This window comes from Mustela lutreola, chromosome 1 (genome assembly GCF_030435805.1).
Source record: "Mustela lutreola isolate mMusLut2 chromosome 1, mMusLut2.pri, whole genome shotgun sequence".
In the NCBI taxonomy this organism is placed as follows: Eukaryota; Metazoa; Chordata; class Mammalia; order Carnivora; family Mustelidae; genus Mustela; species Mustela lutreola.
Genome location: NC_081290.1, coordinates 120,145,714 through 120,171,428, shown reverse-complemented (window position 1 = coordinate 120,171,428; position 25,715 = coordinate 120,145,714). Strand labels below are relative to the sequence as shown.

General features: G+C 38.4%; 1 protein-coding gene across 2 annotated transcripts; it reads left to right on the top strand.

Annotated features, from left to right (window-relative positions):
- The first annotated feature begins 1,307 nt into the window (after positions 1-1,307).
- Positions 1,308-25,186, top strand: NUDT9 (nudix hydrolase 9). Of its 2 annotated transcripts, none has more exons than XM_059173307.1 (8): positions 1,308-1,519; positions 7,231-7,470; positions 10,159-10,254; positions 12,685-12,771; positions 17,522-17,633; positions 21,476-21,622; positions 23,456-23,540; positions 24,386-25,186. In XM_059173307.1, the coding sequence occupies exons 2-8, from the start codon at positions 7,274-7,276 to the stop codon at positions 24,568-24,570; spliced, it is 909 nt and encodes a 302-aa protein (XP_059029290.1). In that variant the 5' UTR covers positions 1,308-1,519; positions 7,231-7,273; the 3' UTR covers positions 24,571-25,186. The 2 variants fall into 2 exon arrangements, with proteins under 2 accessions (XP_059029290.1, XP_059029289.1); XM_059173306.1 differs by lacking the exon at positions 1,308-1,519 and adding an exon at positions 1,724-2,127.
- The last annotated feature ends 529 nt before the right edge of the window (positions 25,187-25,715 follow it).

The window sequence follows — 25,715 nt, the reverse complement described above, 5'->3', positions numbered from 1 at the left end:
AAAGATTTTATTTATTTATTTGACAGACAGAGATCACAAGTAGGCAGAGGGGCAGGCGGGGAGGGGGGGAAGCAGGCTCCCCGCTGAGCACAGAGCCCAATGTGGGGCTAGATCCTAGGACCCTGAGACCATGACCTGAGCTGAAGGCTGAGGCTTAACCCTCTGAGCCACCCAGAAACCCCAGAGCTGAACATTTTAAACAGAGCCCACCTAATTAGATTTCTGGTTTAAGCAGAGGCTAATGGCTGTCAACAATGAGGGCAAAGTGTATCTGACCAGAGGAGGCCAAATTCAGAAATTTATTTTTTAAAAAGCAAACTCATTTTAATAATAGTACTCTACAATCTGAAGGAACTGTCAAAAATAAACCTGGATACTAGCTAAGGACACATTTTATTCAGTAATAACTACTGTGTGGATAAAAACCTCCCTGAAACAGAAGGCAGGAGACTTTTAAAGGCTGGAGTGTGCTAAGGGAAAGGCACTGAGGGGTGTTAAGGGGGTGAGTTGCTGATTCACATGAGTAGGCCATCTGGTTTGTTAGCTGGTGCCTGTCAGAGAAAAAAACTTCTATCTTTATGACAAGAGGCAGCAGTCCGGGATGAAGAAAGATGTCCATTAAAGTTAAGCCCATATTCTCCCACGGGGACTGAGGAGTTCTCTCTCGGAATGATTGCATTTTAAAGTGAGGGGTTCTCAGGTCCTTGAGGAAATAGTTCTGCATAGCAGATTTTTAACACAAAGGGCAGAGAAAGGATTTATAATTGCAACTTTTGAAAGAAACTGCTCTGAGAGAGAGATGTAGGTACTGTCTGTCTATCAAGAGGTTTTGCCTGGAACAGTCAATTCTCCTGCACTGTTACCTTTTCCACACAGGCATTTTAAGGGATATTCTGGGACAAGTGTAGGGACAAGGCCTCAAAGTGCTTAAGTCCTGTTAGTATAGTCAAGTCTCTTAGTGTAGAGGTTGTGATGGAGCTGCTATATGCCAAAAGTTCTGCATTCTTCAGTCTTCAGAACAATTCTTCCCAAAGTTTGATTAAGCTGGCTTTTGAGATAGTCAAAGTTTTATAATGTCTGTCCATACCAACCGCTTGAAAAACTGGATTATGTACTTAAAAGTTAAATATTTGCCACATGAAGAAGATAATGAATATAAAAAATTAAAGAGCCAGATTACAAACTGTTTTGTACAAATATGAATTACCAATCTTCAGTCTGGCGGTCTGGTTAATTTTTGCCCCTTGTTTGTCTTGGGTGTTGCTCTGCATTCCTGCTCCAAGCTGAGCAGCCGGCTCACAGCTGGTTTGCTCCTCCCGGGTTTGCCAGGGCCACATCCGGCAAAGCTCTGTCAAATTTAGCGACTTGGTAAAAGAGGAAGAGAAAAGCCTTAAGTGGACTGCAAACCTCTTAAGTACCTCTTTTGCCAACAACTTCTTCAGATAGGATTAGGACACCCGTTGTTAACTACGGGTGAAGGAGCCTGTAACTCCCTTCTGCCGATAAATAAAAATAACAGGTAAACAACCTTCTTTCAATCACTTTTCTTTCCTTCCCCATTTCCCCTCCCCCTTCCAGCTCCCCTTCTTTCACTTTCTCCTTTTTCGGGCGCTTTTTCGGTTCAGTTCCCCCACTCCACCCCAAGTACGCCTGCGCACACTGGGAGGTCGAAAAAGCAGAGCGCCGCGAAGCCGGCGCTGTTCTTGCTTTACGGCGCGGCTGTAAAGCGCTGTTACGGACGCGGGAGGTCATGGGACCCGCGTCGCCGTTCCTCGGCTGCCGGCGCTGGTACCGTCCGTGTCGCCGGCGGCTCTGGTTCCCTTCGTCTCACCGGTGCCAGCGGGGGATTATTTGGGGAGAGCTCCCGGTCTTGTGTGTTTCTGTGAAAGGCGTAGATACTCCTTCCCCGAAGGGCGGCCCGGTCCTAGTGCCCGCTAGATACCTGGGGCCGTGAGGCGGACGGACGCTGTGGCCCCAGCTAAGCGTGACCTCGCTCCGCGAAGCCGCCCGCGGGCAGCTGATGGCTGAACGCATCCTGGGAAAGACTTTAGCCACAGTGTCTCTTTCGGTGGCCTTGGCCTCTGTGACTGTCAAGTCCTCGGGCTGTTGCAGTATTCCGGCGTGCAGGTATTTTCTCTCTAGTGCTGCCTTCGGAGTCTTCGGGTTGTGGGTGGAGCCGGCGTCCGGTCCTGCGGGTTCCGTAGGCTTTGCGTGCATCCTGAGTTTTTATCGCGGTGTTCACGTTTTCACAAAGACTCCCCAAATGTTTTATTTACCTTTTGAGGAAAAATGGTGGTAGTAATTTTTCTTCGTCTCTGATGCTGAAATACGCCATTCTCCATAAGTCGCCAGTATTACCGTTTTCCGAGAGTTTAAATAGCACTTGTTCGGTCGTGGGTGGTGTCCCGTGCCATTTTCCCTGGTTGATACTTAAAACATTGTGATGAAAATTATTACATGCATATAGTTTAAAGATGTGAACAGTATAAATGGTGTAAAATGAAAAGTATAAGTCGTCATTCCTCCTCACCACCTCGTTTTGAATATATATTTATCATCTCTCTCTTTACCCCTGAAATTTAGGGATTTACGGTATCTCATACTGCCTCCTACTTTTATATATTCCCCCCCCCTAATTCATTGTTCAGTAAACACGAGGTCCTAGATATTATGCCAGGTACAGAGTAACGAACGAGTTTGATGTCTCTAGGAATGGTTTTCAAGAAATTCTTCTCGTTTGGCATGTCCTGTTTACTTTGAGCAAAAGGGAATTTTCTTCAGTCCTTCCTCTCCCCCCCCCCGCCCCCGTTTTTGTCCTGTCTCCCCCTCCCCCCACCCTGGGACTCTTGTGATAACTGTTGGACCTTCTGGGTTAAACCTCTTGGTTCTCTTTTTCTCTCATTTTCTATTCGTTTGTCCTTTTTGTATGGTGTTCTTAGAGATTTTACTCAAATTTATCTTCCAGATTACTAATTCAGACTTCATCTATCTATTGTGTCATCTGTTCTATTGAGTTGTCAATTTTGACAAGAACTTCTTTTTCTCTAGTTGCTCTTCTTAATAGCAGCCTTTTCATATTTTATGGATATAAAAACTTCTGAATCTGTAAAAATGATAATTAAAATAAATTATCTTCTATTTCATGAATTAACTGTTGGGTGTTAATGGTCCTGTACTTTTCGGTCCTTTTTTCTTCTGTTTTTTTCTTAAACATCTGGTGGGCGCCAGTTATTGGCTTATCTTTTGATTAATGTAGGTAATAGACATTGTTTTCTCTAAATGGGAGGACTGATAGAACATTGGCACATAGACTGGAAGGTTTCAGGTGAGTGTGTGTGAGCAGGTGGCCAGTGCACAGGCTGGGAATGCTCGCTTTCCCCTTTCCAGGATTTATACTAGTGGAGTGAATTCTCTGCTGAGCATAGCTGCCTTAACTGTATATCCTCGTGTGAACTGTGGAAATTTTAAGCCTAAATTGCTGCTGTATTCTATAACACCAGTATCACAATAGGGGTTCTAGTCTTCCATTTTAACTTTTTGGTTTTATTCCAGGGGCAGACATAACTAATGCCAACTTTTTATTTGGGGAAGGAGGGTGACCGATTTCCATGGTTATTGCCCCACTGCACACTTAGGACAGTTGGGTCCACTAGTCCAAGCTTGAAACCACTCAGGCCACCTCTTTTAGGAATGGCATCTCTCACCCAGCTTTTTGTGCATATTCTCAAATATAATTTGTTGTATTTTGGTTTGTAGGTCAGTATGAGCCCATCCACTTTCTACCTAAAATTGGTTACAATCTCTTTTTTTAAAATTTTTATTTAAGGGACGCCTGGGTGGCTCAGTTGGTTAAGCAGCTGCCTTCGGCTCAGGTCATGATCCCAGCGTCCTGGGATCGAGTCCCACATCGGGCTCCTTGCTCAGCGGGGAGCCTGCTTCTCCCTCTGCCTCTGCCTGCCATTCTGTCTGCCTGTGCTCGCTCTCTCCCTCTCTCTCTCTGATAAATAAATAAAAAAAAAAATTTTTTTTTAATTTTATTTTTAAATTTCAGTGTTCCAGAGTTGGTTACAATCTCTTATTCAGAGATGTTCTATTTAGAACACTCTTATTCAGAGTGTTCTATTCTCTCTCCTGCTGTGGATTTTGTTGCCTTTTGTACATCTTTATCTCTTTTCAGTGGGATCTGGGAGGGAAGGAATAAACATCTATGCTTTTTATAATATAACATCATGTGTCAACCAAATTCCAATTAAGGTAAAAATTAACAAAATTAATAAATATTCCAAGTTAAAAAACCAAACTATATTCTTTGGAAGTTATGAGGGCTATTTTTGATAGATGCCACTACAACAATGTAAAATTGCTTACCAGTTACTCTCTCTCTTTTTTTAAAGATTTACTTATTTTATTTTAGATTTATTTTAGAGATTGTGTGTCAGCGGGGGGAGAGGGCAGAGGGAGAAGGAGAAAGAAGAGTTTTCAAACAGACTCCCCACAGAGCACAGCGCCAAGGAGGGGCTCCATCACAGGACCCTGAGATCATGACCTGAACTGAAATCAAGAGTCTGATACTTAACTGACCAGGCACCCCAGTTACTCTTCATTTTTATAATACTGGGAACCCCAGGTGATGTGAGGGTATATCTAAAACCAGTGACTGCTTATTGATGCCCAGAAGTTTTTAATTTTGTTATAGTCCAGTTTATCTATTTTTCTTTGTTGCCTGTGCTTTTGGTTATATCCAAGAAATCATTGTCAAATTTAGTGACATGAAATTTTCCCTGTATGTTTTCTTTTAAGAGTTTTATAGTTTTAGGTCTATGTTTGGGTCTTTGATCCATTTTGCATTAGGGTTTACATATGCTGTAAAGTAAGGGACCATCTTCATTTGCATGTGGATATCTAATTTTTCCAGCCCCATTTGTTGAAAAGACTGTCCTTTCCTGTTAAATAGTCTTGGCACCCTTGTCAAAAATCGTTTGACTGTCTATATGAGGGTTTATATGTGGGTTGTCCATTCTATCCTATTGATCTATATGTCTGTCTTTGTGCCACTATTACACTGCTATGATTACTATAGCTTTATAGTAAGTTTTAGAATTAGGAAGTATGTCACTTCAACTTTTTCGTTTTCAAGGGACTGTTTGGGGTCCCTTCTTTGTGATCTTGGGAAGTTTTCAGTCTTTCACTATTACACCAAAAAATGGGCTTTTTGTATATGGCCTTTAATATGTTGAGATAGTTTTCTTCTTCTTCTTCTTTTTTTTTTTTTTTAAAGATTTTATTTATTGATTTGAAATAGAGATCACAAGTAGTCAGAGAGGCAGGCAGAGAGAGTGAGAAGCGGACTCCCTGCTGAGCAGAGAGCCCGATGCGGGCCTCGATCCCAGGACCCTGAGATCATGACCTGAGCCCAAGGCAGAGGCTTAACCCACTGAGCCACCCAGGCGCCCTTCTTCTTCTTCTTTTTTTTTTTTTTTTTTTTTTTTGCTTTTTATTTGAGGTAGTTTTCTTCTTTTCCTAGTTTTTTTAAATGTTTTTATTGTGAAAGGGTGTTGGATTATGGCAAACTTTTACTGTATAAGTTGGGATGATCATGTGTTTTTTTCCTTTGTCCTGTTAATGTGTATTATGTTGATTGATTTTTTTTTTTTTTAAGATTTTATTTATTTATTTATTTGTCAGAATGGGAGAGAGTGCACAGCAGAGTGGCAGGCAGAGGCAGAGAGAGAAGCAGGCTCCCTGCCGAGCAAGGAGCCTGATGTGGGACTCCATCCTAGAACGCCAGGATCATGACCCGAGCTGAAGGCAGCAAGTCTAACTGACTGAGCCACCCAGGCGTCCCTGATTTTTATATGTTTAAACATCCTTGCATTCCCATAAATCTCACTTGGTCATCACGTCTCATCCTTAAAATGTGCTCTTGAATTTTGTTTGCTATTATTTTGTTGAGGATTTTTGCATCAATGTGCATCAGGGATATTGGTCTATAGTTTTCTAGTTTTCTAGTAGTGTCTTTGTCTGGCTTTGATATTGGGCCTCACAGAAAAAAATTGGATATATTCAGTTTTTTTGGAAGAATCTGAGGAGGATTGGTGTTAATTCTTTACATGTTTCATAGAATTCACCAACAAAGCCGCTGTCTCCCAAGTGTTTCTTTGTCAGGAGTAAATAAATACGGTTTTTGCATCACCTTTTAAACTTATTTATAGGGATGCCTGAGTAGCTCAGTCGGTTAAGCATCTGTTATTTTGGCCTAGGTCATGATCCTGAGGTCCTGGGATTGAGTCCCACAATGGAGCCTGCTTCTCCCTCTGCCTGCCGCTCCCCCGCTTGTGCTCTCTCTCTCTCTCTCTGACAAATAAATAAAATCCTTTAAAAAATAATAGTATTTATATAACCCCATTCAAATTTCACGACTGTCTTGCAAAAAAATTTTTTTTTCCCTTTTTTGGTTCAAGAACCAAGCCCAGATCATTGATTGCATTTAGTTTTCATGTCTCTTTACTCTGCATCTAACTGGAAGAGTCCTCCATCTTTCATGATGTTGTTACCTCTTGAAAGAGTACACATATTTATTTTGCAAGCTGTCCCTTGAACTGATTCTGTTCTATTACTTCTTTATGTTTTTGATTCTGGTCATACATTCTGGTAAGGAATACTTCAGAAATGATAACTGTGTACTTACCAGTGTATGAAACAAGGAGACACAGCACATTGACTTTATTTCACCACCCTAGCCAGTTGGTGTTTGTCTGATCATTGATATTGTGAGAACAGGGCAGGGATGCTGTCATCAGTTTAGAACTCGTGTATTTATCATAGTCTGGCTTTCTGTAGTATTATTCCGTAGTACTTCTTGTTCTTTTTTGTGTCATTTTTGCCATACATTTTATACATGTGTTAGACTACAGACTATTTTCAAAGAAAGTCTTTTACATTTGTTTTTAGGTTGCATTTTCATAACTTCCCCAACTTTTGTGCTAAAAAAGGTAAGCTTCTGTCCCTTGTTCTCAGCTAAAAGAAATACAATGAGTTGGTTCCAATTAATAAAATTTGGCAATATTTAAAAAATTTTTACATTTGAAAATAATTTTCTCATAGATGTTAGACTTGTATACTTTGAAATTGAGAAGTATGTTTTTGGGTCTTTGAGTTAGGTTCTTTATTTTTAATTTTTTTTTTTTTTGGTATTTATGTAAAACATTTTTTACCTTTTTTTCTTTTCAGAAACACATTTTCATCCTTTGGGTTTCATCTTAGCTCGAACATCATGTCTACTTCTAATGGTGCCAAAGAGAATTCCCACAACAAGGCTCGGACATCTCCTTACCCGGGTTCAAAAGTCCAACGCAGCCAGGTTCCTAATGAGAAAGTAGGCTGGTTTGTTGAGTGGCAAGACTATAATCCTGTGGAGTACACTGCAGTTTCTGTCTTGGCAGGACCGAGGTGGGCAGATCCTCAGATTAGGTGAGCAGATTTGCTGGCATTAGCTGGTAGCTGGGTGTAAGATGGTAAAGAGAATGGTTGTATTTGTAAGTTACCATTTTGACAGAGCTGAAAAATTATTTTTACCTAGTGTTTGACTTTGTCAGAACTCAGTTTCCACATTGGCTTGAATGCTTGCTAAAGCAAGACAGTCCATGTTTGCTGTTCTCTTGGGGGTTTTATGATGATTCTTCCAAAAAGTAAATCTGTTTTACTGTGGAGTTGGTTTATAGAATGGCAAGTGGTGGTACTTATTTTTATTTGTTCTGTTTAGGTTATCAGTAGAATATCTTTTGTGGTTATTTTCCACCATAGCTAGACTCGTATTTGAAGTAGTGAAAATATTTTTCAGAATTTTTTCAGATTACTAGGAACAGGAGGATGATAAAATTAGAACAGTGGGACAAAAATAAAGAAGGGATATGGGGCGCCTGGGTGGCTCAGTGGGTTGAGCCGCTGCCTTCGGCTCGGGTCATGATCTCAGGGTCCTGGGATCGAGTCCCGCGTTGGGCTCTCTGCTCAGCAGGGAGCCTGCTTCCTTCTCTCTCTCTCTCTGCCTGCCTCTCAGTGTACTTGTAATTTCTCTCTGTCAAATAAGTAAATAAAATCTTAAAAAAAAAAAATCTTAAAAAATAAAGAAGGGATAGATAAAGGATAGAGAAGAAAACAAGCACTCAAGCCAAAATCCTTTGACTAAATTCATGGAAGTACATCAATTCACATTTTATGTTTATGTTCTTTTTTTTTTTTTTTTTTTTTTTATTTATTCATTTGACAGAGAGAAATCACAAGTAGATGGAGAGGCAGACAGAGAGAGAGAGAGAGAGGGAAGCAGGCTCCCTGCTGAGCAGAGAGCCCGATGCGGGACTCGATCCCAGGACCCGAGCCGAAGGCAGCGGCTCAACCCACTGAGCCACCCAGGCGCCCCTGTTTATGTTCTTTTAATGAATATAATGATAGAACTTTTTAATGTGCTAACTATGAACTAAGTATTGCACTAATCGTTTTATAAACATTATTTTATTCTTATAATTATTCTGGAAGACAGACAGGGTTGTTATTTCTGCTTTGTAGAAAAAACACACACGAAGAATGGAAGCACAGAAAGGTTGCCCTTTACATCTGGTCACAGAGCCAGTAGATGGTGAAGCTTGGACTTGAACTCTGTGTGACTCCTAGGATTCATGCTTTTAACCACTCTGCTAAACTGCTACCGTGGTTTTAGAACAGTTTTATAAATTTGATTTAATGGGCCAATTTATTATAAATGCTTCCCAAGGGATTATTAGTCAGATAAGTAAAAAATGTTGCTAGTTAGTACATTAGGTTAAACTTTACCATGGTCTTACTGCTGTGACTTGATTTTGACCTACAATTTTTAAATTTTATCTGAAGATGTACTTGTAACTTCGTGATAGTACTTGGATTATTAATCATGAAGCTAACTTGTGGAGATATCAGTAGCTTCAGGGAATTCTACTTCCCCCATTTTAGAGTATTTTACATATACATCATGTACAATTAAAATTAATGGTGTCAGCAAGGGTGCTATATAGTGTAAACAGGAAGATTGAATACATTTTCTTACATTTTCATTCAGTTTATTTTTTAGGAGTTGAATTTATATCACCATCTAAGTCAAGCTTTATTACTAACATTAATATTTCAATTATGATTAGTTTCATGCTTTTTTTCCCCAGTGGTGAGTATCTGGAGTCCTAAAAGCATTGTAACACTGGTTTTATAATGTCATGATTTTTACCATGTAATTCTTTTTATTTGTGTGTTAGATGGAAGATTGGTTAGAAGTCTTGAAAAAATGTCTGATCATTCAAATTGGAACTTGTTTCCATAATAGAGCACAAATACTTCTTTGTTCACTTACTGAAATTAAAGCAAGAAAAAACCTAAAACTTAGGTCAGAACTGCCTATGAACAATGTAGTGCTATACAACTATTCACTATCAATGCAGTTATGTCACTGGTTTCCTAATGGTGAGGGAAGTAGTTTATTTAAATTTACATTAAAAATATTTTTATTGAGGAATGATGGGTACAGTAGAGTGCACATTTCTTATGTATGCTTCTATAGCTCAGAACGATTTTATGTTTATATGGCTTTACCATGGAGATCAAGATTTAGAACATTTCCAGCATATATCTATTTTAGTCTACATCATAGTTGTTACGAAGTTTTAGGGTAAATTCACTGTTTTGTGGGTTTACTTTGATGAAAATATTAGCTAGTATATATTTGAGGAAATTAAAATTACTTTGAGACAGTAAAAACATCAAGATCTCAGAAAGGGGTCTTATTTTGCGATCCACATAGGAACCACCAGTTGCTGTATTGTGCCCACAGACAATACCTCTTTGCTAATAGTAACGTAGACTTTTTTTTTTTGTAGCATGTGGGAGGAGCTGCAGATTTTCTGTATAGTCCTTCCTAGAGGGGTTATAATACACATCCTGTATTATAAGGTGTTTCAGTAAACACTTATTTTAAGAACCTGTTTCAAAGGAATAAGATGGATTTGTAAATGAAAACTGGCTCTTAAAAAATTAAGTTTCAGGCCTACTTTATTATAAATAACAGATTGACTGGCATTAGTGAGCTCTTGGTAGTATTAGGCCATTATTTCATATTTTGCTTTCATATTCTCATTCCAGTGAAAGTAACTTCTCTCCCAAGTTTAATGAAAAAGATGGGCATGTTGAGAGAAAGAGCCAGAATGGTTTGTATGAGATTGAAAATGGAAGACCCAGGTAGGTACTGGGGATGGATATCTTACAATAATGGGTCTTCTAAGGGTAGAAAACCCAGTTAACATTTATCGAGTACTTGTATGTGCCAAACAATGTACAGAAGAATTTATACGTGTGATCTAATTAAAACACTACAATAACCCTGTGGGTGGATATTTTTAGTTCCATTTATAGATAAGGAGAAAGAATGTAAGCAGTTTGCATACAGTAAGTGGGAGAAGCAGGATTTGAATGCACTTTTTTGTAACTCCACTTTGAAGGTGGAAATAACTGAGTTAATGAACAGAATGGAGGGGTGCCTGGCTGGCTCAGTCAGTAGAGCATGTGACTCTTGATTTGGGGGTTGTGAGTTGGAGACCCACATTAGGTGTAGGTATTACTTTAAAAAAGTTAGGAAGAACTGTGAAAATAAGCATGCCTCAACTAAAACAAAAAAAAAGAGCAGAGATCTGTAGTCACACTTCTTACCTTGGAAAAGTGTGATTGTATTCTTAGTTCCTCAAGGACAAGGCAGTGATAGTGCTCCTCTTACCATAACCTGGTCCTTCAGTTTTGCTAAATTCAGTCTTTGGTCATAGCTTCACTTTTCTGTGTTACTGGGTCTTTTGATTATTTATTTATTTATTTATTACGACTTTATTTATTCATTTGACAGACAGAGATCACAAGTAGGCAGAGAAGCAGGCAGAGAGAGAGGAAGGGAAGCAGGCTCCCTGCTGAGCAGAGAGCCCGACGCTGGCTCAATCCCAGAATCCTGGGATCATGTCCTGAGCTGAAGGCAGAGGCTTTAACCCACTGAGCCACCCAGGCGTCCTTTATTGGATCTTTTTAATAACATTGCATTTGACTTACTCTTTGGGTTCTTTTTCTGGATAGAATATATTAAAAGATATATTTAAAAATATATGTTAAAAGATACATACCCATGTAAAAGGAAAGGCAGCAAAGGCAAGATAGCATATTGTTTTAGCCAAGAGTCTGACTAATAGAAACAATTCTAGCTTGCCTGAGTAACAGGTGAACTTTAGGTTGATAGGATCATCTCAAGGAGGCTGAAGCATAAGTGCAGCTAACTTTAGGAAAGGGGGGGAATTGAAAATCCATCTCTGCTTTCTTTACATGTTGCATGTATTTCTCTTTCACTGCAAACAACTTTTTCTGCTTCTCAGGCTACAGGATAGTCTATGTGTCTTTTCCATAGTTTCTGATGTACAAGTTAGAGGCTTAGCCATCTAAAAATCTAACATTCTCTCTCTTAATACTGGTTTTGATCATTTTTATTCAGGGGTGTCTGGTTACATGGAATAAAACATAGTTGTTGGCTGCCTTGTCCCTCCCCCTGTGAGCTTGAAAAGTAAAACTGTTGTCACCTGGCCAGGTGTCTTGTCTTTATTTGTAAGTCTTGCTGAAATATTTCAAGAGCCTGGTACAAAAACAATAGCAAAACTCATTCAACTTGCATAATAGTCACAGGGAAAACCAGAATAAAAAGAGATGGATGATAGGGAAAATTTGGGCTCTGTGTTTATTTACCTTCTTGTATTGGGAGAACAAAAGATAAAATCATAATTAGATAAGACTGTAGGTTACAGTGTTGTACTTGTACATAATGAAAGTTGAACATTAAGGAATACTGACTGGAATAAAATTACGCATGAGTGTTGCCATGTTTACCTGATAGATTTTTTTAACATTGGGTTGTGCTATTTGGTTAAACAGTAAGTTGGCATTTTTATAAAACTGTTTTCTTTAAAAATATTGAAATCCTCAATAATACTACTACCTCATTATATGATACAAAATATATATTATTGGTAATAAACATCCAGAACCCACTGAGAATAAATGGACTTTTAAAAGTAACAAAAATAAGGGTGGAGGAACGTGTGACTCTTGATCTTGGGGTTATGGGTTTGAGCCTCACATTGTGCATAGGGATTACTTAAAATGAATTTTAAAAAAGTAACAAAACTACTTCATGAGAAGGATTTTATGAGATGGGAGTTAAGAAAAGGGAGTGGTGAGAAAGTGAAGATGAGGATGGGTATCTTGAAAGATAAATCATCACTGTTGTAGAGATAGATGATGACTAGGTACAGACCATTCATTTGTTCTGTTGTACGAGTCCAGAAAAGTGCTGGTTTAAATTTAGGAATATAGACGAAAACTGAAAAAGTTCTCATATTGAGAACGACTTTGAAAATGAGATCTTCTCCTGGTTCAAGCTCAGAGCTCAGACATGCACACAAAAAAGTTAAATAACAGTGTAAGGAAATACGTAATTTTAGTGCCAGATATGTGATAATGCTAGTGGATTTGAGATGAGATATTATTTCCCTCTTACTGTACTTACTGCCTTCTTCTGGGTCATATCAAGTTACGTTAAAAAAAGATGGACACATTCAATTGTTTTTACATTTTTTGTCCCAGAAATCCTGCAGGACGGACAGGACTGGTTGGCCGGGGGCTTTTGGGGCGATGGGGCCCAAATCATGCTGCGGATCCCATCATAACCAGGTAAGAATGAAAACATTTCAGTAGCAGAGAGCCAAGTGATTGGAGAAATATGGACTGTAACCACATGTTTACATATACACATATATGTATGTTTGTGTATATATAATGTGTACTTGCATAAGTGTGTGTGGTTGTATATATACATGTATGTATATAGGTATACTTGTGAAGTCTGTATTTTAAAGGGACATCATGTGAAATCATACTGATAGAAGTGTGAAGATATAGTTTTAGGCATTATCTGAACAAAGTTAACTCACCTGGTATTTACTGAACATCTCTTTGTTCACAGAATTGAGTAGGTGTTTTGGAGGATATAAAAAAGTAAAAGAATCTTAAGTTTCAGCTCCCTGTCACAGAAGAGCTATGGCTTCATTTGCAAGATGAAAAATATGAAATCAGAAAACATGTCAAGGTTAAAAAAAAAAAACACAAAACATGTCAGGTAACATGGGTGATAACAGGATGCTTTAGAATATTAGATGAGGGGTGCTTGGATAGCTCAGTAGGTTAAGTGTCTGACTCTTGATTTTGGCTCAGGTCATGATCTCAGGTCCTGAGCTCAAGCCCTGCATTGGGCTCTGTGCTGGGCATGGAGCTTGCTTAAATTCTTTTCTCTCCTTCTCCTTCTGTGCCCCCCACCCCATTAGATTAGATGTGGGTCATGATGATGGTAAACTGGAGCACCCAAGTAAGGCGTTGTTAAGGAGGCGGACTTGAGCTGAGCTTGAAGCTTGGATAGCGGAACAGCAGGAGAGCCAAGAAGTTGGCTTGTAGTAGTATCTGAGTACTGAGGGCCAGTGAAAAACCAGCTTGGTTGAAGCAGAAGATTTTTGTAGAATAGTGGGTAATTGAGCTTATTTAATTTTTGTTCAATTTTATTGTGGAGAATATTAAATGCCAGAGCTAAGGAGTGTGAACTGGAGCCAGTGAAGATTTCAGAGCAGGGGACAGGCATTCTCTTCCTAAGGGAGGTCTATCTGGTAAGCCAGATTGTATTCAGAAGGCCCCTTGGTGAGCATGAATCAGAATAAAGAAGGTAGGTGAATCCAGTGTTTATATGTACTTGACTGTCTCCGTAGGGATCATCTTTCCAGCACATCTGGAATATTGTATCATCTCTGTCATTCTTTTAATTTCTTTATTTTTAGGATGTCTTCCTTACCAATTCCCTTTTCACATGTAATTGTTAACTTCCCCTTATTTTTTGACTTTATTTTTTTTGTAAGATTTTATTTATTTATTTGACAGTCAGAGATCACAAGTAGGCAGAGAGGCAGGTAGAGAGAGAGAGGAGGAAACAGGCTCCCTGCCTAGCAGAGAGCCCGATGCGGGGCTCAATCCCAGGGCCCTGGAATCATGACATGAGCTGAAGGCAGAGGCTTAACCCACTGAGCCACCCAGGTGCCCCTGTTACTTCCCTTTAAATAATGCAAATACCCTCAATATTTTTCCTTCTTTAGTTTTGATATTTTGAGGTCCTTTCTTTCTTTCAGGAGACTTTGTTTTTCTCTGATCTAAGAATATGATTTCATAGTTTAACTCTAGGAAAGTAGCTTATTTCCCTATTTTCAAGTTAGTGGAAGAGCCACCAATATTTGTCCCATTTTATTTGCCTGCTTGCCCTTTCAGTTCTCCTGTCAAAAGAGATCTTTACCCCACCCCTCACCCCTGACTTATCTTTCATCCATCTATCCACCTACCCACCTGCCAGTCCACCTCCCTCCCTATCTGCTTACCTGCGTATCCACCTGCCAACCTACCTATCCATTTCAAATTTCTTTAGAAGCTTTATAGTTCAAATGAAATGGGAAGAGTTAATACATTTTTATTAATGAATGTAAGTAAAAAATATGAATGACAGTATCAGTTTCTTTCCAGTTTTGCTGAGACTAGCTAAAATGAGGAAGGTGTGAAACATTTGAAGCAGGAATGCTAATAAGGGGCCAGGAAGAAAAGGGAAGCTAGAGACTTAAAAGTTAGCTTCTCATTAGCTTATTTTTATCTTTGGTGGAAGAAATATATGGGAGTATATGTGGTAATTTTGTTGCATTGTTTCAAAATAATAGACATTTTGAGCTTAATTCTGTCCTTATACAAATGAGACGCCTGAAGGCTTTGAGATGGTCCATGGTTGTGAAAGAGCCCACAGGTGGCAGAGTCTAGCTTTCAGCTGTGTTGTTAGGTTGATGTTCTTTGCTGCCTCGGTAATGGATCTGTTAACCAATGAGTCCCTTTAAATTGAAGAGGGGCAGTAGAAATGGAGGGAAGAGAAGAATGTACGTAGTTTGTCCATTTGTTTTTCACAAAACTCCTCAAAGTAGGTATTAACTTATCTGTTTGATAGATCTGAAAATGAAAACTCACTGAGGTTAAGTGACTCACCTAAATCTTGTAGATATGAAATTTGAATCACGGGTATTTGTTTTCAGATATTGTGCGTGTTCTTTTATACCAGTTTTTCACTAATGAGTAAAAGAGTCACCTAGTCACTTTTAAAGATTCCATTCCCTTTTTTTTCAAGTACTTCATGGTTCAGAACAGCATTGTATAGTATAGAATTTCACAAATGTTCTTGTCCATACTCTCCAGGGCAAGTGTTAATTTTTTCTCTTCCCAGGTGCCTCTCCTAGGATTCTATGTGTACAACTGACATTCCTTTAGATCCTTTAAAATGAAAATGTGTTGGGTAGTGTTAATATATTATTGTGAATAAAATCAGATCAAAAGTTAATGGTGTTAACGTTTTCTTTCTAGTTTTGGTGAGACAGGAATGTGTGGGCTATCAGAAGTGGGGAGGGAATATCAATAGTATGTTGAAATACCATTGTCTGTAAATTAAAGGTAGTCAGCTACTTATATAGGGTTGTTTTGAGGTCTAAATGAATAAATACATTAAAGACTTAAAACAATATCAGTTATATAATAAGTGGTGTATAAATGGTTTTTAAGAGATAAAAGTAAAACCTGTGCTCTCTCTATTCTTACCATGTCTGCCTTCAGTCCTATCCTCATCATCATGTACCTGGATCATGGTTAACACTTTTCTAGCCTCCAGTCTTGCTTTCCTCTAAACCAGCCTCCATACTTTTGTCAGAGTGAGTGAACTTTCTAAAATACCAGTTGCTTATGGCTTTACTCTACTTTAAAAATATTCTCTGGCTCTCTAAGCAGCTGACCTTGTTTAATTCTTTGCCTACTCCTCCATCCTCATCACACCTCTTGCCCCCACTGATGGCCATGTAGCCAGACTCCACCTGTATTTACAACATACTATTTTACACCTTTGTTTCTTCCTCATGTTATGCCTGTGTCTGGCATCCTTAAAAATTGATGGTGTCTTGTACTAATTGTTCTTTCATTTCTATTTACTCCTCAAACTGTCATTCTCTCTTATTATTTATTCACCTACATATCTAGCTCTGCTGCTAGACTATGAGCTCATTCAAGGCAGGAATTATGGGATGGAATTGGTAGTCAGCCACTATATAAAAAAATTTGGAAACTCGTATTTAAACTCATTTTTTTTAGGGGCACTTGGGTGGCTCGGTCACTTAAGTGTCTGCCTTCAGCTCAGGTCATGATCTCAGGGTCCTGGGATCGAGCCCCATGTCGGACTCCCTGCTCAGTGGGAGGCTGCTTCTTCCTCTCCTTCCTGCCTGTGCTTTCTCCCATTACCTCTGTCCCTATCTGTCTCTCTGTCTTAAATAAATAAATAAGTAGGGCTCCTGGGTGGCTCAGTGGGTTAAATTCTCTGTCTGCGGCTCTGGTCATGATCCTGGAATCCTAGGAATGAGCCACTCATCGGGCTCTCTGCTTGGCGGGGAGCCTGCTTCCTCCTCTCTCTGCCTGCCTCTCCGCCTACTTGTGATCTCTCTGTCAAATAAATAAATAAAATCTTTTAAAAATAAATAAATAAGTAAATCTTAAAAAAAAAAAAAAAACCCAACCCACCTCATTTATTTCATTGAATCTAATGCCATGCAGTGATTAGATACTAGGCTTTCTTTTTTGGTTTAGTACTGGAAGTTCAAAGTCTTTTATCTTTGCCTAAGTTTGTATTAGAATAATTCTTAAAATTGTGTGTTGAGGGTGGCTGTGGTAGGGGTAGAGAAGGGAAAGGGGAGATGTATCAGCATTTCTGGCAAAGAAGATATGGTTAGAAGAAGTGCGTTCTGAAAGAATTATCTATTTAAAAATTTTTTTGAAAAGATTTTATTTATTTGAGAGAGTGAGCAAGAGTCAGGGGGAGGGGCAAAGGGTGAGGGATAAGCAGACTCTGCAGTGAGCGCAGGGCCCGATGTGGGGCTCAGTCCCATGACCCTGAGATCATTACCTGACCTGAAATCAAGAGTCGGACACTTAACTGACTGAGCCACCCAGTTGCCCATACACTACTTGTGGTTCTTAAAAAATGTCCTTGGACTATTTTTTAAGTTTATGTCCCTGTCTCTAAATTCTGTTCAGCTTTTAAACTTCTTTTTTTGACAGTGCGTAAGTAGTAAAAACTTTATATTCTGAATTTTTATTCCAGAGAATACAGTATCTTTTATGGAAAATAGATATCTGGCTTGGTTTGTAAATATAGAGTGTTTCTATTACAAAATAATTTTTTGGTAAAACTAGCTGATTTGAGGTAGACTTATATATGTCTTTTTATAAAGAAAGATATATATAACTTTGTCTCAAGTTTGAGACAGGTCCTTTTCTTTGCTCTAAATCAGTTATGATTTTCTATTATTATTTTTAGGTGGAAACGGGATAGTAGTGGAAATAAAATCACCCACCCCATTTCTGGGAAAAACATCTTACAGTTTGTGGCAATAAAAAGGAAAGACTGTGGAGAATGGGCAATCCCAGGGGTAAGAATTAAAATTAAATCAAATTAATGTTTTAAGTCCTTCTTAGTTGCTTCATTTGCTGCAAGGTTATTTTGTGTGGATCTTTACCCTTCATTTATCTTCCCTCTCTCCCCACTTCAGGAATTCTTTTGTCATTCCTCACTGCAGTGAAGTCTCACTGTCAAGAGCAAGTTTAAGATGATGCATCAAAGTGTTAGAATTTGAGTCTAATTATAAAACCTTTGGAAAAGAACATGGACTTTGGAGTTAGACATAGGCTTGTATCCTGGTCTTTCCACTCAGAGCTGAATATTTGGAGTTCAAACCCTTCTCTTTAAAGTAAAGATAATTGTATCTACTTCATGGGATTACTAGTGATAAAGCACCTGACATAAAGTAGGTATTCATAAATGGTGGATCCCATTTCAGAATTCAACCTCTACTTCAAGTCCGAGTAAAACTGAGAGCATTCTTGTGTTGAATTCTGATAACTTTAGACATTAAAAAAAGATAACTTTTATTACTTACTGTTTCTTGTAGTTTTAAAAAAGTTCCATAATATCATCAGGAATAGTTTATTTTTTTACGTTCATGTCAGTGTATATTTGAAGTGGTATTTTAAAATGGGTATTTGTATTAATAAAAGAAAGTACAAGAACCATATGATATTCTCAGTAGATGCTGAAAAAGCATTTGACAAAGTACAGCATCCTTTCTTGATCAAAACTCTTAAATAGGGATAGAGGGTATATACCTTAATATCATCAAGCCATCTATGAAAAACCCACAGCGAATATCATTCTCAATGGAGAAAAACTGAGAGCTTTGCTGCTAAGGTCAGGAACACGGCAGGGATGTCCATTATCACCACTGCTATTCAGTGTAGTACTAGATAGAAGTCCTAGCCTTGGCAATCAGACAACAAAAAGAAATTAAAGGCATTCAAATTGGCAGAGAAGAAGTCAAACTCTCGCTCTTTGCAGATATGATACTTTATGTGGAAAACCCAAAAGACTGCACTCCGAATCTGCTAGAACTTGTACAGGAATTCAGTAAAGTGTCAGGATATAAAATCAATGCACAGAAATCAGTTGCATTTCCATACACCAACAGCAAGACAGAAGAAAGAGAAATTAAGGAGTCAGTCCCATTTTCAATTGCACCCAAAACCATAAGATACCTAGGAATAAACCTAACCAAAGAGGCAAAGAATTCTGTACTCAGAAAACTATAAAGTACTCATGAAAGAAATTGAGGAAGACACAAAGAAATGGAAAAATGTTCTGTGCTCATGGATTGGGAGAACAAATATTGTGAAAATGTCTATGCTACCTAAAGCAATCTACACATTTAATGCAATCCCTATCAAAATCCCACCCATGTTTTTCAAAGAAATGGAACAAATAATCCTAAAATTTGTATGGAACCAGAAAAGACCCCTAGTAGCCCTAGGAATGTTGAAAAAGAAAACCAAAGTTGGTGGCATCACAATTCCAGATTTCAAGCTCTATTACAAAGCTGTCATCATCAAGACAGTATGGTACTGGCACAAAAACAGACACAGATCAGTGGAGCAGAATAGAGAGCCCAGAAATATACCCTCAACTCAATGGTCAACTAATCTTAGACAAAGCAGGAAAGAATGTCCAATGAAAAAAAGACAGTCTTTTCCACAAATGGTGGGAAAATTGGACAGCCACATTGCAGAAAAATGAAACTGGACCATTTCCTTAAACCATACACAAAGAAACTCTAAATGGGTGAAAGACCTCAGTATGAGAAAAGAATCCATCAAAATCCTTGAGGAGAACACAGCAGCAACCTCTTCTACCTCAACTGCAGCAACTTCTTCCTAGAAACATCACCAAAGGCAAGGGAAGCAAGGGCAAAAATGAACTATTGGAAGGAACTTCATCAAGATTAAAATCTTTTGCACAGCAAAGGAAACAGTCAACAAAACCAAAAGACAGCCAACAGAATGGGAGAAGATATTTGCAAATGACATATCAGAAAAAGGACTAGTATCCAAAATCTATAAAAGAACTTACCAAACTCAATACCCAAAGAACAGATATTCCAATCAAGAAATGGGCAGAAGACATCAACAGACATTTCTGCAAAGAAGACATCCAAATGGCCAACAGACACATGAAAAAGTGCTCCACATCACTTGGCATCAGGGAAATACAAATCAAGACCACAATGAGATTCCACCTCAGCCAGTCAGAATGACTAGTTAAGTTAGGAAACGACAGATGCTGGTGAGGATTCGGAGAAAGAAGAGCCCTCGTACACTATTGGTGGGAATGCAAGCTGGTGCAGCCACTCTGGAAAACAGCATGGAGTTTCCTCAAAAAGTTAAAAGTAGCACCCTACGACCCGGCAGTCATGGTACTGGGTATTTACCCTAAAGATACAAATGCGGTGATCTGAAGGGGCATGTGCACCTGAATGTTTATAGCAGCAATGTCCACAATAGCCAAACTATGGAAAGAACCTAGATGTCCATCAACAGACAAATGGATAAAGAAGATATGTAATATATATATAATGGAATACTATGCAGCCATCAAAAGGAATGAAATCTTACCATTTGTGACAACATGGATGGAACTATGCTGAGTGAAATAAATCAATCAGAGAAAGACAATTATCATATGATCTCCCTGATATGAGGAAGTTGAGAGGCAGAATTGGGGGTTTAGGGGTATGGTAAGGAAGGAAAAAAATGAAGCAAGATGGGATCAGGAGGGAGACAAACCATAAGAGACACTTAATCTCACAAAACAACTGAGGGTTGACGGGGGGAGGGTGGTTAGGTTATGGACATTGGGGAAGGTATGTGCTATGGTGAGTGCTGTGAAGTGTGTAAACCTGGTGATTCACAGAGTTTACCCCTAGGGCTAATATTACATTATATGTTAATAAAAAATTTAAAAAATTATTAAAAAAGTAAAATGGGTGTTTGTGCAACAGAGGTGTTTTTTTAAATTTTAAATTTTAATTTTTATAAGATTTTATTTATTTGACAGAGATCACAAGTAGGCAGAGAGGCAGGCAGAGAGAGGAGGAAGCAGGCTCCCTGCTGAGCAGAGAGCCCAATGTGGGGCTCGATCCCAGGACGCTGGGATCATGACTGGAGCCGAAGGCAGAGGCTTTAACCCGCTGAGCCACCCAGGCGCCCCTTGTTTTGTTTTGTTTTTAAGGTTTCCTTATTTAAGAGAGAGGCAGACAGGGGCAGAGGGAGAAGCAGACTCCCCGCTGAGTGGGGAGCCCAAAACAATGCTCCATCCCATGACCCGAGGATCATGACCTGAGCTGAAGGCAGTAGCTTAGCCAACTGAGCCACCCAGGTGCCCCCAGCAGAGTTTTTTTGTTTTTTTTTTTACATTTAAAAATTTTTTTAGCAGTAGAGGATTTTATATTTTATGCCATATTATGAAATGGAGATAGTTTGGTAAGAGGATGACACTTTATACATATACTCCTATCTGCAAGAATGGTTTTTTCCATTGTAGGACAAAAATGGATTGGAATGAACAATGGGGAAGTATTAGCTTGCTGTATTCTTCCTTGCCTCCAGGCCTTCCCCCTTAGCTTGAGTTTGGAAGGTACCAGGAAAGAGGTCTGTTTGGCTCAGTTTACCATAGACTAACCTCGAACCAATTACTGTGGTCAAATACATGGGATACCCTGACTGGCTGCTTCTCCTAGAATCAAATGGTTTATAGAAGAACATAGCACAGGAGAATGGGGATCATGATTACGGGCAGCTAGAACAATGTTTACTGTATCACCCAGTAAATATTTGTTGCATGAGTTAAAGCGTATTACTTTTTTTCCCCTTAAAATGTGACTCTTAGGGGATGGTGGATCCTGGAGAAAAGATTAGTGCTGCACTTAAAAGAGAGTTTGGTGAAGAAGCTCTCAACTCCTTACAGAAATCTGGAGCGGAAAAGAAAGAATTAGAGGAACAGTTGCACAAGCTCTTCAGCCAGGAACATCTAGTGGTAAGAAAAGGTGGTTCCTCTGAAGGGACTTAGCCCCATGGATGAATGAAAATTATTTAAAAGTTCACCTGGAAATCCGGTAGTTTATTCTCTGAATAAAGTGAATTACCCGTGTATTTGAAATACATATTGCTAAACACAACTTAAATTCAGTAGATCTTCACTGAAATACAGTTCTGCTTAAAGTTTTATAGTCCAACTTTAGGTCAATTTCATTAGAATACATTTATCTCCTCTGAGTTTTTCTTTGGACTACATGTTAGCTAATGTGACCCTGAGCTCACCCATCCATCAGAGAACCTTTAAAAAAAATTATATGAATTTGGCTGTTTACAAAGACATTTACATTTTAAGTTATGTTATTCAGAGTTTTTTTTGTGGATAACCATTTAAGTCTTACCTCTGTTTTGTCTACATACCCTTTGTAATTTAAAAAAAAGTACACATCAGTATATGTGTACTGATGATAAGAAAACGTACTACAGAGTTTCTTCTGTTTTATGCTGGCTTTTGTTCCACTTGCTATGTTTCCTTTCTAGAATTGGGATTTCTTATTTATGTTCAGGTTTTTGGTTGCATTTGTGTTAGATGGCTAGATCCAAATCTTTTCATGTATTAAGAGCTTAAATATTAGTCTTTACCAAATTTATTCATAGATCTCTTTATAACTAAAAGAATCTTTGTATGTCTGAAACTATAATTGCAGAAATTACTAAAACAGAGTAATACTTATAGAGCCTTTAAAAAAAATCATATGGCCCAAATGTGACTGGGAATTTCATAATTCCCAAATTATGAAATTAAAGTCTGTGGAGTTGAGGGTTTTGTGAAATTTTTATTTTCACATGAGGGGGTGGGAGGTGGGAGAAGGGACAGAGGGAGACAGAATGCCAGGCTTAATCCCACAACCCTGAGATCATGACCTGAGCTGAAATCAAGAGTGAGATGCTTAACTAACTGAGCCACCTAGGCACCCTGAGGGTTTTGTGAATTTTAAAGCTGACTCAAATGGTTCTGGACAATATTGTTTCCTGGGAAATTTAAATCAAGCATATAGAATGCTACATGAAAGGTTGTGATATTTACATTTCTTTATGAAAGGTGAAATAATGGAGTCAGTTATGTCAAGAGGTTTTAAAGTGGAGCTAAGAGGCCTTTAGGAGCTGGGCCTTGTGCACTTCACCAGGTGGAGCCCTGAACTTTTAAACTGGGCCAAACCACAAATACTCCAAAGACTTCACAAACACCTGCAACTTGCTAAAGAACAGACTTGCTTAGTGACAGGCTCAGCAACTGATTATATTCAGCCACGATTGGTTTTCTTTACCAGTGCATCAGAATTCCTTGTAAACAACTTCTACAAGCATTTTCTTTTTAGTTTTAGAAAAGCCTGAATTGGGGCACCTGGGTGGCTTAGTCATTTAAGTGTCTGCCTTTGGCTTAGGTCATGATCCCAGAGTCCTGGGATCGAGCTCCCTGTTGGGCTCTCTGCTCAGCTGGGATCCTGTTTCTTTTCCCTCTGCCGCTCCTCCTGCTTGTGCTCTCTCTCTCTCTCTGTCAAAATAAATAAAATCTTAAAAAAAAATAAAAATAAAAAAATAAAAAACCTGGCTTTGCTCCCTAGTGGGATAGTGGGTTGCTACCCAAATCTGTGTACCCTTAGTTGCTGTTCTTTGATCCTAAATAAATGTGTAATTATTGCCTCCTGAATATTTATGCACACTGTTTTGCAACAGGATATTTACATTTCTGATTCCAATGAAGGTAACACATATCTGCTCACCCCATTTGTGTTTCATTCTACACTTTTTTTCTGCCTCCTTTTAAAAATAGATATATAAGGGATATGTTGATGATCCTCGAAACACTGATAATGCATGGATGGAGACAGAAGCTGTGAACTACCATGATGAAACAGGTAAACTGACTTATGTTTATTAAACTGGGTAAGAGGCACCTGATACTTGTGGAATGAATGCTCATCGAAGAGCATTTGCTTTTTCAAAGCTCTTTATAGCATTGGCAAATTTTCTTACAGAAATATGCCATTTACATTCATATATAATGAATGTACAATAGTGAATGAGAGCAGCATTACTTTTAATTTTTTGATAAGTATATTATTTTAATATTTATATTTATTTGTAAATACAATTATAAATATTTTCATTTATGATTTCTGGTTTGGGGTCATGCTTAGAAAGGCCCACTTACCTTAATAGTGTAAAATGAATTGCCAATAATTGTTTTATTTTTTATACATTTAAATCTCTAATCCCTCTAGAATTTATTTTGACATAAGTTTTCATATTTATTTAATAGAACTCTTTTTTAAAAGGCTGATATTCTTACTTTTTAAAGAGAAAAGCTTCCTTATTTGTGCCTCTACTTAAAATTTAGGAACTTGGGGGGCGGTACCTGGGTGGTTCATTTAAGTGGCTTCAGCTCAGATCATGATTTCAGGGTCCTGGGATCGAGCCTGACTTCGGGCTTTGCACACAGCGCAGAGTCTGCTTGTCCCTCTGCCCTTCCCGCTGCTCGTGCTCTCTCTCTCTCAAGTAAATAGTAAATCTTTCTTTAAAAAATGTAGAAACTTGATTAAAATTGGGGCATTTCGAAGATTTGGAACATTCTAGTTTTTAATGAACTGGGCCACATTTACTTGAAGCTACAGAATTATGTTAAAATAAATAAATTACTTAAATAAATAAATAAATAAATGAATTACTTTTTCTTGGTGATATTTTTTTTCTTTGCTAACAGGTGAGGTAATGGATAACCTTACCCTAGAAGCTGGCGATGATGCTGGAAAAGTGAAATGGGTGGACATCAGTGATCAACTCCAGCTTTATGCCAGTCACTCTCAGTTCATCAAACTGGTGGCCGAAAAGCGAGATGCACACTGGAGCAAGGACTCTGAAACTGAAACTGAGTGCCGCGGGTTGTAGCCCACATCACTGTGGGAGCCATGAGCCAGCAAAGGGGCATGTGCTGAAAAGAAGGCAGCATCACAGAGCTTGTCCTACAGGAGGGCAGGGTTGGTCACTTGGAATTTATTTTATTCACTTTCAAAGCCATTTGCATTTAGAAGTTCATATCAGAATATAATTAGTAAATATGGTGAAATGCAACACAGAATTTTCTGCTTTCCAATCAAAAAATATGAATAATCATTTTGTATGTGTTCTAATTAAGCATAGCTTAAACCAAGTCTAAACAACTGATGCTCGCTCAAGAATCATAATCTGAATAAAGATAAATTTATGGTCAGCCATAACTTCTGTTTTCCATCTAGTTCTTATTTATCATTTTTTTTTTCTGTTGATCTTCTGGTGTTTGAAGGATGTTCCTGCCACATCAGGCTCCTTTTAGGAGGAGCATCACCATTGTCTAATCTATTTTTAAATTATTTGCCTCATATTTTGTTTTATGTAATCTTGGAATTTGGAATCTTACAATTTTCAAAATGGAAACCTTATATATTTTTCTTGACTTTAGAGTCAGTGTTTTGAGGAAGTTTCAGTCACTCTTTTAGTCAATAAAGATCAAGGTCAATGAACAAGAGCTCACGTTCTCACTTTTCAAAAATTCTCAATTAGGGATGCCTGAGTGGCTGAGTCGATTAAGCACCTGCCTTCAGCTCAGGTCATGATTCCATGTTCCTGGGATGGAGTCCCGCATTGGGCTCCCTGCTCAGTGGGGATCCTGCATCTCCCTCTCCCTCTACCTGCTGCTCCCTCTGCTTGTGCTCTTTCTCTCTCCCTGTCAAATAAATAAATAAAAATCTTAAATAAAAAAAAACCCAAAAATTCTGAATTAAAAGATATGTTCAGAGAATTGTAAAATGATATGTTTATTTCACTCTACTATAACTGCATGTATCATGAGTAAATTAAGAATAGATGGTCATACAATGGAATATTATGCAGCCATCAAAAAGACAGTCTTGCCATTTACAATGACGTAGCTAGAACTTGAGGGTATTATAGTAAGCAAAATAAGTCAATCAGAAAGATAATTATCATATGATCTCACTGATATGAGGAATTTTAGAAACAAGAGAGAGGATCATAGGGGAAGAGAGGGAAAAATG